At 43.9% G+C, this 17,500-nt stretch overlaps 1 protein-coding gene across 1 annotated transcript in view; it reads left to right on the top strand.

The window, feature by feature from the left end:
- Window positions 1-3,044: 3,044 nt before the first annotated feature.
- LOC139575394 (insulin-like growth factor 1 receptor) overlaps window positions 3,045-17,500 on the top strand; it is a 79,857-nt gene continuing 65,401 nt past the window's right edge. Inside the window, exons 1-3 of the mRNA XM_071400314.1 lie at window positions 3,045-3,218; window positions 8,437-8,573; window positions 13,325-13,469. Coding sequence (XP_071256415.1) covers window positions 3,175-3,218; window positions 8,437-8,573; window positions 13,325-13,469 — 326 coding nt within the window. The 5' untranslated portion in view covers window positions 3,045-3,174. The remainder of the gene's footprint in view (window positions 3,219-8,436; window positions 8,574-13,324; window positions 13,470-17,500) is intronic.

Consider the following 17,500-nt stretch of genomic DNA (forward strand, 5'->3'; position numbering starts at 1 on the left):
GTACCACTTGCTGTGCGGTAGCAGAAAAAACAGTCTGTGACTAGGGTGGCTGGAGTCTTTGACCATTTTTAGGGCCTTCCTCTGACACCGCCTGGTGTTGAGGTCCTGGATGACAGGAAGCTTGGCCCCAGTGATGTACTGGGCCATACGCACTACCCTCTGTAGTGCCTTGCTTTCGGAGGCCGAGCAGTTGCCATACCAGACAGTGATGCAACCAGTCACGGTGCTCCCGATGGTGCAGCTGTAGAACCTTTTGAGGACCCATGCCCAATCTTTTCAGTCTCCACTTACAACGTGATGCATGCCTAACCGACCCGTAACCATAACATTTGTTTGTTCTTTTCTGGAAGATAAAACTGAAATTGTAACCAGCTTTGTTTAAGAAAGGGCGATACTTTAACAACATTTCCCAATTTAGTGGGAAATGAGAAGTTGTAATCTGTTGAACAAAGGAGAACCATTTTGGAATTAAGTATAATTTATGTATGAGTAAATATTTTAGTGAGGTTTAAAGCTTTAATATTTAGTCATTTTAGCCCTGCAAACTCATATTCATTATTTAAATAGGTACGTTTGTATTTTGTCTGGCTTTTAGCATTCCAAATAAAATGAAATGTTTTGTTAATTTGATTTGATTTAAAAAACGAGTCGTCTGTAGTAGGAAGTGCCATTAATAAGTAAGTAAACTGTGATAGGACCAAAGAGTTAATCAATGTGATTTTTCCATAAATAGACAAGTATTTACCTCTCCATGGTTGCATGATCTATTTTTGCTAACTTTCTATTGAAATTGATTGTGGTAAGTTAATTTGTTTTTTGAGATGTGAATACCAAGTATGTCTACTTCACCATCCACCCATTTTATTGGTAAACTACAAGGTAGCATAAACACTTTTTTTTTTTTATGATCCAATACGTAATATGTTACACTTGTCATAATTAGGTTTTAGTCCATAGAGGCTAGAAAATGGATCAATATCTTCAATGAGACTGTGCAGGGATCCAGATTGCGCACTTAAAACCTCTTTGGGATAGGTGGGGCAATATCCAGTGAAATTGCATAGTTCGAAATACAAAATTCGTAATATTAAACATTCATGAAAATACAAGTGTCTTACATCATTTAAAAGCTAAACTTCTTGTTAATCCAGCCGCGCTGTCAGATTTCAAAAAGGCTTTACGGCGATTATCTGAGGACAGCACACCGCATACAAAATCATTAAAAACATTTTCCAAACAAGCAGAGGCGTCATGAAAGTCAGAAATAACGATAAAATAAATCACTTACCTTTGAAGATCTTCCTCTGTTTGAATTCCCAAGGGTCCCAGCTACATAACAAATGGTCGTTGTGTTCGATAAAGTCCTTTTATATCCCAAAACATTCAGTTTAGTTGGCGCGCTTGATTCAGTGATCCACCTGTTTCCCTCGTTCAAAATGCATACAAAGGAATCCCAAAAGTTACCAATAAACTTTGTCCAAACAAGTCAAGCAACGTTTCTAATCAATCCTCAGGTACCCTAATATGTAAATAAACTATAAAATTTAAGACTGAGATGAGTATGTTCTTTACCGGAGATAAATAACGAAGTGCGCACCCTCATCCATGCGCGCAACAATATGGGAGCCACCTAGAAAAACTAGAAATTCTGGCAAATTTTTCAAAAAACCAGCCTGAAACTCTTTCTAAAGACTGTTGACATCTAGTGGAAGCCATAGGAACTGCAATCTGGGAGGTATTCCTTTGATTCTCCCATAGACAGCCATTTCAATGAGTGGTGATCTCCTCAAATAAAAAAATAAAAAACCCATTCCGGATGGATTCTCCTCGGGTTTTCTCCTGCCATATCAGTTCTGTTATACTCACAGATATTATTTTAACAGTTTTAGAAACGTTTGAGTTTTCTTTCCAATACTACCAATTATATATATATCCTAGCTTCTGGGCCCGAGTAACAGGCAGTTTATTTTGGGCACGTCATTCATCCGAATTTCCGAATACTGCCCCCTATCCCTAAAAAGTTAAGAGAACTTGTCATCAACATATATTGACACTTTTGTTTTTATCCCCTGGATTTCTAACCATTGATATTATTGTTGGATCTAATTTGAATAGCTAGAATTTCAATGGCCATAATAAATAGATATGGAGACAATGGACAGATTTGTTTTACTCCTTAAAAGCTCAATACTTTCTGAGAAATAAAATAGTAAATAATGGTTACATCTGGGGTTGCTGTACATAACTTTAACCCAACGTATACGAGATTCACCGAAATTAAAGTAAATCAGGCATTTGTAAATCTAGTCGTACTTTATCAAACACCTTTTCAAAATCTGGTCTTCACACAGGTCTTTCTGTAAGTGTGTTAATTTTACATTATTATTATTATTACTATTTGGAAAGAAATCCTTAGTTAACATGATTCAGTGGAAATGGAGGAGACAAAACATATGCTTGAAAAAATCCTCTTTCAAAATATAGTTTGAATCATGGATGACTCCATTTGTAATGACTTTCTCTCAATTCCTTTTGGTAGCATTTCTATGTTGAAGATTCAATATTTATTTTTGCATTTTTCCCCATTTTTCCATCCAATTCGCTTTATTTTTGCAATACATTACACTTGATCGTTCTTGAATAAGTTCCTCCATTTCTTTTTGTGCCTCTACAGTTTCCGTTACCATCTACCTGCTCTTTTACTTCCTCTTTTTCCTTTATTAGTCTCTTTTGAACTAAACTGCTTTTGTTTAATGATGAGTGTTGTATTGAATGGCCTCTAAAAGTACATTTCAGTGTCCCATACAATATGGGGATCTGCTGTATCTGTGTTGTGCTGAAGGTCAAGTCATTAACTGTCTTCTCTCTCTGTCTCTCTGTCCCTCTGTCTCTCTGTCTCTCTGTCCCTCTGTCTCTCTAGTGTGTCCTGATAAGTGCCATGCGTGTACGTGGGATGGTGAGTGTTGTCATGGCCAGTGTCTGGGTAGCTGTACTGAACCGAACACGGATACGTCGTGCGCTGCCTGTCTCCACTACTACCACGAGGGGCGCTGCGTTCCAGACTGTCCCCCCGATACCTATAAGTTTGAAGGCTGGCGCTGCGTCACCCTGGACTTCTGCTCCAGCGTCCACCTGCCCGACTTCGACCGCTTCGTCATTCACAGAAGAGAGTGCATGTCTGACTGTCCTTCTGGGTTCACACGCAACAAGAGCAAGAGGTGAGTGGGGTTTGTCTTCTTCAAACTGTCCAGCAGATGGAGACAGAGGCTATTATATCGCCTTTCTCTAATACTTGTCATTCAGACCTGTGGGATCAACAGTGCTCCTTAGTCTGAGTCCTGAGTCTGGGTCTCGGGTCCCGGGTCCTGAGTCCTTAGTCTGAATCCTGAGTCCTCATAGGTGTTGGGTTGTACTGCTAATCAAATTAAATGTTATTTGTCACATGCGCCGAGTACAACAGGTGTAGACATTACAGTTAAACGCTTACTTACAGGCCCTTAAAACAATTCAGTTTTAAGAAAAATAAGTGTTAAAGTATTTACTAAAATAATCTGAATTAAAAAATAAATGAAAAATAACAAATAATTAAAAAGCAACAATAAAATAACAGTATCGATTTATACAGGGGGTATAGAGTCCATGTGCTGGGGAATAGGTTAGTCGAAGTAATTGAGGTAATAAGTACATGTAGGTAGAGTTAAGGTGACTATGCATAGATAATAAACAGAGTAGCAGCAGCGTAAAAGGGGGGGTAATGCAAATAGTCTGAGTAGTCATTTGATTAGATGTTCAGGAGTCTTATGGCTTGGGGGGGTAGAAGCTGTTTAGAAGCCTCTTGGACCTAGACTTGGCGCTCCGGTACCGCTTGCCGTGTGGTAGCAGAGAGAACAGTGTATGACTTGGGTGACTGGAGTCTTTGGCAATTTTTGGGGCCTTCCTCTGTCACTGCCTGGTATAGAGGTCCTGGATGACAGGAAGCTTGGCCCCAGTGATGTACTGGTCCATACACACTACCCTCTGTATTGCCTTGCGGTCGGAGGCCGAGCAGTTGCCATACCAGGCGGTGATGCAACCAGTCAGGATGCTCTCGATGGTGCAGCTGTAGAACTTTTTGAGGATCTGAGGACCAATGCTAAATCTTTTCAGTCTCCTGAGGAAATGGGTTTTGTCGTGCCCTCTTCACGACTGTCTTGGTGTACTTGGACCATGATAGTTTGTTGGTGATGTGGACGCCAAGGAGCTTGCCGCTCTCAACCTGCTCCACTACAGCCCCGTCGATGAGAAGGGGGTGTGCTCGGTCCTCATTTTCCTGTAGTCCACAATCATCACATTGAGGGAGAGGTTATCCTGGCACCACACTGCCAGGTCTCTGACCTCCTCCCTATAGGCTGTCTCGTTCTAGTCAGTGATCAGGCCTACCACTGTTGTGTCGTCAGCAAACTTAATGATGGTGTTGGAGTCGTGCCTGGCCATGCAGTTATGGGTGAACAGGGAGTACAGGAGGGGACTGAGCACGCACCCCTGAGGGGCCCCAGTGTTGAGGATCAGTGTGGCAGATGTGTTGTTACCTACCCTTACCACCTGAGGGCAGCCTGTCAGGAAGTCCATTTTGTTTTTGATCCAGTTGCCGAGGGAGGTGTTTAGTCCCAGGGTCCTTAGCTTAGTGATGAGCTTTGAGGGCACTATGGTGTTGAACGCTGAGCTGTAGTCAATGAATAGCATTCTCATGTAGGTGTTCCTTTTGCCCAGGTGGGAAAGGCAGTTTGGAGTGCAATAGAGATTGCATCATCTGTGGATTTGTTGGGGTGGTATGCAAATTGGAGTGGGTCTAGGGTTTCTGGGATGATTGTGTTGATGTGAGCCATGACCAGCCTTTCAAAGCACTTCATAGCTACGGACGTGAGTGCCACAGGTCGGTAGTCATTTAGGCAGGTTACCTTGGCGTTCTTGGGCACAGGGACTATGGTGGTCTGCTTGAAACATGTTGCTATTACAGACTCAGACAGGGAAAGGTTGAAAATGTCAGTGAAGACCCTTGCCAGTTGGCAGTTGGTCAACGCATGCTCGGAGTACACGTCCTGGTAATCTGTCTGGCCCTGCAGCCTTGTGAATGTTGACCTATTTTAAAGGTCTTACTCACATCGGCTATTGAGAACGTGATCACACAGTCGTCCAGAACAGCTAACGCTCTCATGCATGCTTCAGTGTTGCTTGCCTCGACGTGAGCATAGAAGTAATTTAGCTCGTCTGGTAGGCTTGTGTCACTGGGCAGCTCGCGGCTGTGCTTCCCTTTGTAGTCAGTAATAGTTTGCAAGCCCTGCCACATCGGAGCCGGTGTAGTACGATTTGATCTTAGTCCTGTATTGATGCTTTGCCTATTTGATGGTTCTTTAGAGGGCATAGCGGGATTTCTTAGAAGCTTCTGGGTTAGAGTCCCGCTCCTTGAAAGCTCTACCCTTTAGCTCAGTGTGGATGTTGCCTGTAATCCATGGCTTCTGGTTGAGGTATGTACGTACAGTCGCTGTGATGACGACTTCATCGATGCACTTATTAATGAAGCCAATGACTGATGTGGTGTACTCCTCAATGCCATTGGAAAAATCCTGGAACATGATCCATTCTGTGCTAGCAAAACAGTCTTGTAGCATAGCATCCGCTTCATCTGTCAACTTCAGTATTGAGCGAGTCACTGGTACTTCCTGCTTTAGTTTTTGCTTGTAAGCAGGAATCAGGAGGTTAGAATTATGGTCAGATTTTCCAAATGTAGGGCGAGGGAGAGCTTTGTACATTTCTCTGTGTGGAGTAAAGATGGTCTAGATTTCTTCCCCTCTGATTACAAACGTAACGTTCTGGTAGAAATGAGGTAAAACAGATTTAAGCTTCCCTGCATTAAAGTCCCCGGCCACTAGGAGCACCTCCTCTGGATGAGCATGTTCTATTTTGCTTATGGCCTTATACAGCTTGCTGATTGGCCTTATACAGCTCGCTGAGTGGTCTTATACAGCTCGCTGAGTGCGGTCTTATTGCCAGCATCAGTTTGTGGTGGTAAATAGACAGCTACGAAAAATATAGATGAAATCTATCTTGGTCATTCGTGTGGTCTAAAGCTTATCATGAGGTACTCTACCTCAGGCGAGCAATACCTCGAGACTTCCTTAATATTAGATTTCGTGCACCAGCAGTTATTTATAAATAGACACTGACCGGAGGCAACTGTTCTATCTAGCCGATGCAGCGAAAACCCAGCCAGCTGTATGTTGTCCAAGTCATTGTTCAGCCACGCCTCGGTGAAACATAAGATATTACAGTTTTAATGTCCTATTGGTAGGTTAGTCTTGATTGGAGCTCATCTATTTTATTATCCAATGATTGCACGTTGGCTAATAGGGCTGATGGTAGAGGCAGATGACCCACTCGCCGTCGGATCCTTACAAGGCATCCCGACCTAGGTCCCCGATGTCCCCTTCTCTTCTTCATGCGAATAACAGGGATGTGGGTCTTGTCGGGTAAATCCTTCACGTCTGACTCGTTTCAAAAAAACGTATTTGACCAGTACGAGGTGAGTAATCGCTGTTTTACTATTTTCTACATTGTAGAATACTAGTGAAGAAATCAAAACTATGAAATAACACATGGAATCATGTAGTAACCAAAATAGTGTTAAACTGATCAAAATATATTTTTGTTTCTTCAAAGTAGACACCATTTGCCTTAATGACAGCTTTGCACACTCTTGGCATTCTCTCAACCAGCTTCATGAGGAATGCTTTTCCAACAGTCTTGAAGGAGTTCCCACTTATGCTGAACACGTGTTGGCTGCTTTTCCTTCACTCTGCGGTCCAGCTCATCCCAAACCATCTCAATATGGTTGAGGTTGGGTGATTGTGGAGGCCAGGTCATCTGATGCAGCACTCCATCACTCTCCTTCTTGGTCAAACAGCCCTTACACAGCCTGGAGGTGTTTTAGGTCATTGTCCTGTTGGAAAATAAATGATGGTCCCACTAAGCACAAACCAGATGGGATGACGTATTGCTGCAGAATGCATCATAACACCTCCTCCATGCTTCACGGTGGGAAACACACATGCAGAGATCCTCCGTGTCTCACACGGCTGTTGGAACCAGAAATCTCAAATTTGGATTCCAAACCAAAGGACAAATATCTACCAGTCTAATGTCCATTGCTCGTGTTTCTTGGCCCAAGCAAGTCTCTTCTTCTTATTGGTGTCCTTTAGTAGTGGTTTCTTTACAGCAATTTGACCATGAAGACCTGATTCACGCAGTCTCCTCTGAACAGTTGATGTTGAGATGTGTCTGTTACTTGAACTCTGTGAAGCATTTATTTGAGCTGTAATCTGAGGCTGGTAACTCTAATGAACTTATCCTCTGCAGCAGAGGTAACTCTGGGTCTTCCATTCCTGTGGCTGTCCTCAGAATCTCAAATATATTTTGATTTTGTTTAACACTGTTTTGGTTACTACATGATTCCGTTTGTAATTTGATTATTATTTTATTCTACAATGTAGAAACTAGTAAAAAGAAAAACCCTTGAATGAGTAAGTGTTGTAAACCGTTTGACCGTTAGTGAATATCCACAGCTATCCCCTCTATCCTTTTCTCCCATTTGTCTCTCAATGCAACATGTTGGTTTCATGAGCTGAACTAAACCATCCCAGAAATGTTTTCTCACAACACAATGCCACATGTCTCATGAGCTGAACTAAACCATCCCAGAAATGTTTTCTCACAACACAATGCCACACATGTCTCATGTTTTGAGGGAGTTTGTGTACAATTGGCATGCTGACTGCAGGAATGTCCACCAGAGCTGTTGCCAGAGAATTTAATGTTAATTTCGCTACCAAACGGTGGTCACACCAGATACTGACTGGTTTTCACGAGGCAAACGGTGGTCACACCAGATACTGACTGGTTTTCACGAGGTAAACGGTGGTCACACCAGATACTGACTGGTTTTCACGAGGCAAACGGTGGTCACACCAGATACTGACTGGTTTTCATGAGGCAAACGGTGGTCACACCAGATACTGACTGGTTTTCACGAGGCAAACGGTGGTCACACCAGATACTGACTGGTTTTCACGAGGCAAACGGTGGTCACACCAGATACTGACTGGTTTTCACGAGGCAAACGGTGGTCACACCAGATACTGACTGGTTTTCTGATCCACAACCCCTATCGTTTTTAAACAGGTATCTTTGACCAACAGATGCATATCTGTATTCCCAGTCATGTGAAATCCATAGATTAGGACCTAATGAGTTTATTTCAATTGACTGATTTCCTCATATGAAGTGTAACTCAGTAAAATCTTTGAAAATTGTTGGTTGCGTTTTTATATTTTTGTTCAGTATACCTTGGTATGTTTTATGTCTGACTGTTTCTTTCCCTGTCCCCCTCTCCCCCATCTCCAGTATGTTCTGCAGTGCGTGTGACGGGCTATGTGATAAGATCTGTGACGAGAAGGTCATTGACTCCGTGGACGCGGCCCAGTCTCTGAAGGGATGTACCGTCATCAAGGGCAACCTACAAATCAACATCCGCAGAGGACGTGAGTACCTGTTATAGTAGGGTATATTATATATAGCACTACCTGTTATAGTAGGGTATATTACATAGCACTACCTGTTATAGTAGGGTATATTATATATAGCACTACCTGTTATAGTAGGGTATATTACATAGCACTACCTGTTATAGTAGGGTATATTATATATAGCACTACCTGTTATAGTAGGGTATATTATATAGCACTACCTGTTATAGTAGGGTATATTATTATTATAGGACTACCTGTTATAGTAGGGTATATTATTATTATTATAGCACTACCTGTTATAGTAGGGTATATTATATAGCACTACCTGTTATAGTAGGGTATATTATATATATAGCACTACCTGTTATAGTGGGGTATATTATATATATAGCACTACCTGTTATAGTAGGGTATATTATATATATATAGCACTACCTGTTATAGTGGGGTATATTATTATTATTATAGCACTACCTGTTAAAGTAGGGTATATTATATATATATAGCACTACCTGTTATAGTAGGGTATATTATATAGCACTACCTGTTATAGTAGGGTATATTATATATAGCACTACCTGTTATAGTAGGGTATATTATATAGCACTACCTGTTATAGTAGGGTATATTATATATAGCACTACCTGTTATAGTAGGGTATATTATATAGCACTACCTGTTATAGTAGGGTATATTATATAGCACTACCTGTTATAGTAGGGTATATTATATATAGCACTACCTGTTATAGTAGGGTATATTATATAGCACTACCTGTTATAGTAGGGTATATTATATAGCACTACCTGTTATAGTAGGGTATATTATATAGCACTACCTGTTATAGTAGGGTATATTATTATTATAGCACTACCTGTTATAGTAGGGTATATTATTATTATAGCACTACCTGTTATAGTAGGGTATATTATATATAGCACTACCTGTTATAGTAGGGTATATTATATATAGCACTACCTGTTATAGTAGGGTATATTATATATAGCACTACCTGTTATAGTAGGGTATATTATATATAGCACTACCTGTTATAGTAGGGTATATTATTATTATAGCACTACCTGTTATAGTAGGGTATATTATATATAGCACTACCTGTTATAGTAGGGTATATTATATATAGCACTACCTGTTATAGTAGGGTATATTATATATAGCACTACCTGTTATAGTAGGGTATATTATTATTATAGCACTACCTGTTATAGTAGGGTATATTATATATAGCACTACCTGTTATAGTAGGGTATATTATTATATATAGCACTACCTGTTATAGTAGGGTATATTATTATTATAGCACTACCTGTTATAGTAGGGTATATTATATATAGCACTACCTGTTATAGTAGGGTATATTATATATAGCACTACCTGTTATAGTAGGGTATATTATATAGCACTACCTGTTATAGTAGGGTATATTATATATAGCACTACCTGTTATAGTAGGGTATATTATATATCGCACTACCTGTTATAGTAGGGTATATTATATATACCACTACCTGTTATAGTAGGGTATATTATATATAGCACTACATTTACATTTACATTTAAGTCATTTAGCAGACGCTCTTATCCAGAGCGACTTACAAATTGGTGCATTCACCTTATGATATCCACTACCTGTTATAGTAGGGTATATTATATATAGCACTACCTGTTATAGTAGGGCATATTATATATAGCACTACCTGTTATTGTAGGGTATATTATATATAGCACTACCTGTTATAGTAGGGTATATTATATAGCACTACCTGTTATAGTAGGGTATATTATATAGCACTACCTGTTATAGTAGGGTATATTATATAGCACTACCTGTTATAGTAGGGTATATTATTTATATATATATATATATATACACTGCTCAAAAAAATCAAGTGAACACTAAAATAACACATCCTAGATCTGAATGAATGAAATATTCTTATTAAATACTTTTTTCTTTACATAGTTGAATGTGCTGACAACAAAATCACACAAATTATCAGTGGAAATCAAATTTATCAACCCATGGAGGTCTGGATTTGGAGTCACACTCAAAATTAAAGTGGAAAACGACACTACAGGCTGATCCAACTTTGATGTAATGTCCTTAAAACAAGTCAAAATGAGGCTCAGTAGTGTGTGTGGCCTCCACGTGCCTGTATGACCTCCCTACAACGCCTGGGCATGCTCCTGATGAGGTGGCGGATGGTCTCCTGAGGGATCTCCTCCCAGACCTGGACTAAAGCATCCGCCAACTCCTGGACAGTCTGTGGTGCAACGTGGCGTTGGTGGATGGAGCGAGACATGATGTCCCAGATGTGCTCAATTGGATTCAGGTCTGGGGAACGGGCGGGCCAGTCCATAGCATCAAGGCCTTCCTCTTGCAGGAACTGTTGACACACTCCAGCCACATGAGGTCTTGCATTAGGAGGAACCCAGGGCCAACCGCACCAGCATATGGTCTCACAAGGGGTCTGAGGATCTCATCTCGGTACCTAATGGCAGTCAGGCTACCTCTGGCGAGCACATGGAGGGCTGTGCGGCCCCCCAAAGAAATGCCACCCCACACCATGACTGACCCACCGCCAAACCGGTCATGCTGGAGGATGTTGCAGGCAGCAGAACGTTCTCCACGGCGTTTCCAGACTCTGTCACGTCTGTCACATGTGCTCAGTGTGAACCTGCTTTCATCTGTGAAGAGCACAGGGCGCCAGTGGCGAATTTGCCAATCTTGGTGTTCTCTGGCAAATGCCAAATGTCCTGCACGGTGTTGGGCTGTAAGCACAACCCCCACCTGTGGACGTCGGGCCCTCATACCACCCTCATGGAGTCTGTTTCTGACCGTTTGAGCAGACACATGCACATTTGTGGCCTGCTGGAGGTCATTTTGCAGGGCTCTGGCAGTGCTCCTCCTTGCACAAAGGCGGAGGTAGCGGTCCTGCTGCTGGGTTGTTGCCCTCCTACGGCCTCCTCCACGTCTCCTGGTGTACTGGCCTGTCTCCTGGTAGCGCCTCCATGCTCTGGACACTACGCTGACAGACACAGCAAACCTTCTTGCCACAGCTCGCATTGATGTGCCATCCTGGATGAGCTGCACTACCTGAGCCACTTGTGTGGGTTGTAGACTCCGTCTCATGCTACCACTAGAGTGAAAGCACCGCCAGCATTCAAAAGTGACCAAAACATCAGCCAGGAAGCATAGGAACTGAGAAGTGATCTGTGGTCACCACCTGCAGAACCACTCCTTTATTGGGGGTGTCTTGCTAATTGCCTATAATTTCCACCTTTTGTCTATTCCATTTGCACAACAGCATGTGAAATTTATTGTCAATCAGTGTTGCTTCCTAAGTGGACAGTTTGATTTCACAGAAGTGTGATTGACTTGGAGTTACATTGTGTTGTTTAAGTGTTCCCTTTATTTTTTTGAGCAGTGTGTGTATATATATATATATATAGCACTACCTGTTATAGTAGGGTATATTATTATTATAGCACTACCTGTTATAGTAGGGTATATTATATATAGCACTACCTGTTATAGTAGGGTATATTATATAGCACTACCTGTTATAGTAGGGTATATTATTATTATAGCACTACTTGTTATAGTAGGGTATATTATATATAGCACTACCTGTTATAGTAGGGTATATTATATAGCACTACCTGTTATAGTAGGGTATATTATATTATAGCACTACCTGTTATAGTAGGGTATATTATTATATAGCACTACCTGTTATAGTAGGGTATATTATTATTATAGCTCTACCTGTTATAGTAGGGTATATTATATATAGCACTACCTGTTATAGTAGGGTATATTATATATAGCACTACCTGTTATAGTAGGGTATATTATTATTATAGCTCTACCTGTTATAGTAGGGTATATTATATATAGCACTACCTGTTATAGTAGGGTATATTATATATAGCACTACCTGTTATAGTAGGGTATATTATATATAGCACTACCTGTTATTGTAGGGTATATTATATATAGCACTACCTGTTATAGTAGGGTATATTATATAAAGTTGAAGCCGCAATTTTACATACACCTTAGCCAAATACATTTAAACACAGTTTTCACAATTCCTGTCATTTGATCCTAATAAAAATACCCCGTCTTAGGTCCATTAGGATCACTACTTAATTTTAAGAATGTGAAATGTCAGAATAATATTAGAGAGAATTATTTATTTCCCCTCCTGTAGAGAACAGTGACAGGCAACGATCCTAACTCCTCCTCTGTCTCCTCTCCTCCTCTAGAGAACAGTGACAGGCAACGATCCTAACTCCTGTCTCCTCCTCTAGAGAACAGTGACAGGCAACGATCCTAACTCCTCCTCTGTCTCCTCTCCTCCTCTAGAGAACAGTGACAGGCAACGATCCTAACTCCTCCTTTGTCTCCTCTCCTCTAGAGAACAGTGACAGGCAACGATCCTAACTCCTTCCCCTGTCTCCTCTCCTCCTCTAGAGAACAGTGACAGGCAACGATCCTAACTCCTCCTCTGTCTCCTCTCCTCCTCTAGAGAACAGTGACAGGCAACGATCCTAACTCCTCCTTTGTCTCCTCTCCTCTAGAGAACAGTGACAGGCAACGATCCTAACTCCTGTCTCCTCTCCTCCTCTGGAGAACAGTGACAGGCAACGATCCTAACTCCTGTCTCCTCTCCTCCTCTAGAGAACAGTGACAGGCAACGATCCTAACTCCTCCTCTGTCTCCTCTCCTCCTCTAGAGAACATCGTGTCTGAGCTGGAGAGTTTCATGGGATTGATCCAGACAGTGACGGGCTACGTGAGAATCAGACACTCTCAGACGCTGGGCTCCCTGTCCTTCCTCAAGAGCCTCCGCTACATCAATGGAGAGGATTTGATGGAGGAGTATGTTACCACACACATCTGTATTTATTATGGATCCCCATTAGTTCCTGTCAAGGCAGCAGCTACTCTTCCTGGGGTTTATTATGGATCCCCATTAGTTCCTGCCAAGGCAGCAGCTACTCTTCCTGGGGTTTATTATGGATCCCCATTAGTTCCTGCCAAGGCAGCAGCTACTCTTCCTGGGGTTTATTATGGATCCCCATTAGTTCCTGTCAAGGCAGCAGCTACTCTTCCTGGGGTTTATTATGGATCCCCATTAGTTCCTGCCAAGGCAGCAGCTACTCTTCCTGGGGTTTATTATGGATCCCCATTAGTTCCTGCCAAGGCAGCAGCTACTCTTCCTGGGGTTTATTATGGATCCCCATTAGTTCCTGCCAAGGCAGCAGCTACTCTTCCTGGGGTTTATTATGGATCCCCATTAGTTCCTGCCAAGGCAGCAGCTACACTTCCTGGGGTTTATTATAGATCCCCATTAGTTCCTGCCAAGGCAGCAGCTACTCTTCCTGGGGTTTATTATGGATCCCCATTAGTTCCTGCCAAGGCAGCAGCTACTCTTCCTGGGGTTTATTATGGATCCCCATTAGTTCCTGCCAAGGCAGCAGCTACTCTTCCTGGGGGTTATTATGGATCCCCATTAGTTCCTGCCAAGGCAGCAGCTACTCTTCCTGGGGTTTATTATGGATCCCCATTAGTTCCTGCCAAGGCAGCAGCTACTCTTCCTGGGGTTTATTATGGATCCCCATTAGTTCCTGCTAAGGCAGCGGCTACTCTTCCTGGGGTTTATTATGGATCCCCATTAGTTCCTGCCAAGGCAGCAGCTACTCTTCCTGGGGTTTATTATGGATCCCCATTAGTTCCTGCTAAGGCAGCGGCTACTCTTCCTGGGGTTTATTATGGATCCCCATTAGTTCCTGTCAAGGCAGCAGCTACTCTTTCTGGGGTTTAATCTGGATCCCCATTAGTTCCTGCTAAGGCAGCAGCTACTCTTCCTGGGGTTTATTATGGATCCCCATTAGTTCCTGTCAAGGCAGCAGCTACTCTTCCTGGGGTTTATTCTGGATCCCCATTAGTTCCTGCCAAGGCAGCAGCTAGTCTTCCTGGGGTTTATTCTGGATCCCCATTAGTTCCTGCCAAGGCAGCAGCTACTCTTCCTGGGGTTTATTCTGGATCCCCATTAGTTCCTGCCAAGGCAGCAGCTACTCTTCCTGGGGTTTATTATGGATCCCCATTAGTTCCTGCCAAGGCAGCAGCTACTCTTTCTGGGGTTTATTATGGATCCCCATTAGTTCCTGCCAAGGCAGCAGCTACTCTTTCTGGGGTTTATTATGGATCTCCATTAGTTCCTGCCAAGACAGCAGCTACACTTCCTGGGGTTTATTATGGATCCCCATTAGTTCCTGCCAAGACAGCAGCTACTCTTCCTGGGGTTTATTCTGGATCCCCATTAGTTCCTGCCAAGGCAGCGGCTACACTTCCTGGGGTTTATTATGGATCCCCATTAGTTCCTGCCAAGGCAGCAGCTAGTCTTCCTGGGGTTTATTCTGGATCCCCATTAGTTCCTGCCAAGGCAGCAGCTAGTCTTCCTGGGGTTTATTATGGATCCCCATTAGTTCCTGCCAAGACAGCAGCTACACTTCCTGGGGTTTATTATGGATCCCCATTAGTTCCTGCCAAGGCAGCAGCTACTCTTCCTGGGGTTTATTATGGATCCCCATTAGTTCCTGCTAAGGCAGCGGCTACTCTTCCTGGGGTTTATTATGGATCCCCATTAGTTCCTGCCAAGGCAGCAGCTACTCTTCCTGGGGTTTATTATGGATCCCCATTAGTTCCTGCTAAGGCAGCGGCTACTCTTCCTGGGGTTTATTATGGATCCCCATTAGTTCCTGTCAAGGCAGCAGCTAGTCTTCCTGGGGTTTATTCTGGATCCCCATTAGTTCCTGCCAAGGCAGCAGCTAGTCTTCCTGGGGTTTATTCTGGATCCCCATTAGTTCCTGCCAAGGCAGCAGCTAGTCTTCCTGGGGTTTATTATGGATCCCCATTAGTTCCTGCCAAGACAGCAGCTACACTTCCTGGGGTTTATTATGGATCCCCATTAGTTCCTGCCAAGGCAGCAGCTACACTTCCTGGGGCTCCGGCAAAATTAAGGCAGTTGTACAATTTTAAAAACACATACATTCAATACATTTAAAATACATTCATAACAGATTTCACAACATACTAAGTACGTGCCCTTAAATAATCCTTGTGTCTGTGCCTATGTTTGTGTTGCTTCACAGTCCCTGCTGTTCCATAAGCCTACCACCCTGCATCCCACTGTGTTAGGTAGCAGCCTACCACCCTGCATCCCACTGTGTTAGACAGCAGCCTACCACCCTGCATCCCACTGTGTTAGGTAGCAGCCTACCACCCTGCATCCCACTGTGTTAGGCAGCAGCCTACCACCCTGCATCCCACTGTGTTAGACAGCAGCCTACCACCCTGCATCCCACTGTGTTAGGTAGCAGCCTACCACCCTGCATCCCACTGTGTTAGACAGCAGCCTACCACCCTGCATCCCACTGTGTTAGACAGCAGCCTACCACCCTGCATCCCACTGTGTTAGGCAGCAGCCTACCACCCTGCATCCCACTGTGTTAGACAGCAGCCTACCACCCTGCATCCCACTGTGTTAGGTAGCAGCCTACCACCCTGCATCCCACTGTGTTAACCAGCAGTCTACCACCCTGCATCCCACTGTGTTAGACAGCAGCCTACCACCCTGCATCCCACTGTGTTAGACAGCAGCCTACCACCCTGCATCCCACTGTGTTAGACAGCAGCCTACCACCCTGCATCCCACTGTGTTAGACAGCAGCCTACCACCCTGCATACCACTGTGTTAGGTAGCAGCCTACCACCCTGCATCCCACTGTGTTAGGTAGCAGCCTACCACCCTGCATCCCACTGTTAGACAGCAGCCTACCACCCTGCATCCCACTGTGTTAGACAGCAGCCTACCACCCTGCATCCCACTGTGTTAGGTAGCAGCCTACCACCCTGCATACCACTGTGTTAGGTAGCAGCCTACCACCCTGCATCCCACTGTGTTAGGTAGCAGCCTACCACCCTGCATCCCACTGTTAGACAGCAGCCTACCACCCTGCATCCCACTGTGTTAGACAGCAGCCTACCACCCTGCATCCCACTGTGTTAGGTAGCAGCCTACCACCCTGCATCCCACTGTGTTAGGTAGCAGCCTACCACCCTGCATCCCACTGTGTTAGGTAGCACCTACCACCCTGCATCCCACTGTGTTAGGTAGCAGCCTACCACCCTGCATCCCACTGTGTTAGGTAGCAGCCTACCACCCTGCATCCCACTGTGTTAGACAGCAGCCTACCACCCTGCATCCCACTGTGTTAGACAGCAGTCTACCACCCTGCATCCCACCGTGTTAGGCAGCAGCCTACCACCCTGCATCCCACTGTGTTAGGTAGCAGCCTACCACCCTGCATCCCACTGTGTTAGACAGCAGCCTACCACCCTGCATACCACTGTGTTAGACAGCAGCCTACCACCCTGCATACCACTGTGTTAGACAGCAGCCTACCACCCTGCATACCACTGTGTTAGACAGCAGCCTACCACCCTGCATCCCACTGTGTTAGACAGCAGCCTACCACCCTGCATCCCACTGTGTTAGACAGCAGCCTACCACCCTGCATCCCACTGTGTTAGGTAGCAGCCTACCACCCTGCATCCCACTGTGTTAGACAGCAGCCTACCACCCTGCATCCCACTGTGTTAACCAGCAGCCTACCACCCTGCATCCCACTGTGTTAGACAGCAGTCTACCACCCTGCATCCCACTGTGTTAGACAGCAGCCTACCACCCTGCCTACCATCCTGCATTCCACTGTGTTAGACAGCAGTCCTACCACCCTGCATCCCACTGTTAGACAGCAGCCTACCACCCTGCATCCCACTGTGTTAACCAGCAGCCTACCACCCTGCATCCCACTGTGTTAACCAGCAGCCTACCACCCTGCATC

The sequence above is a fragment of the Salvelinus alpinus genome, chromosome 5 (genome assembly GCF_045679555.1).
Source record: "Salvelinus alpinus chromosome 5, SLU_Salpinus.1, whole genome shotgun sequence".
In the NCBI taxonomy this organism is placed as follows: Eukaryota; Metazoa; Chordata; class Actinopteri; order Salmoniformes; family Salmonidae; genus Salvelinus; species Salvelinus alpinus.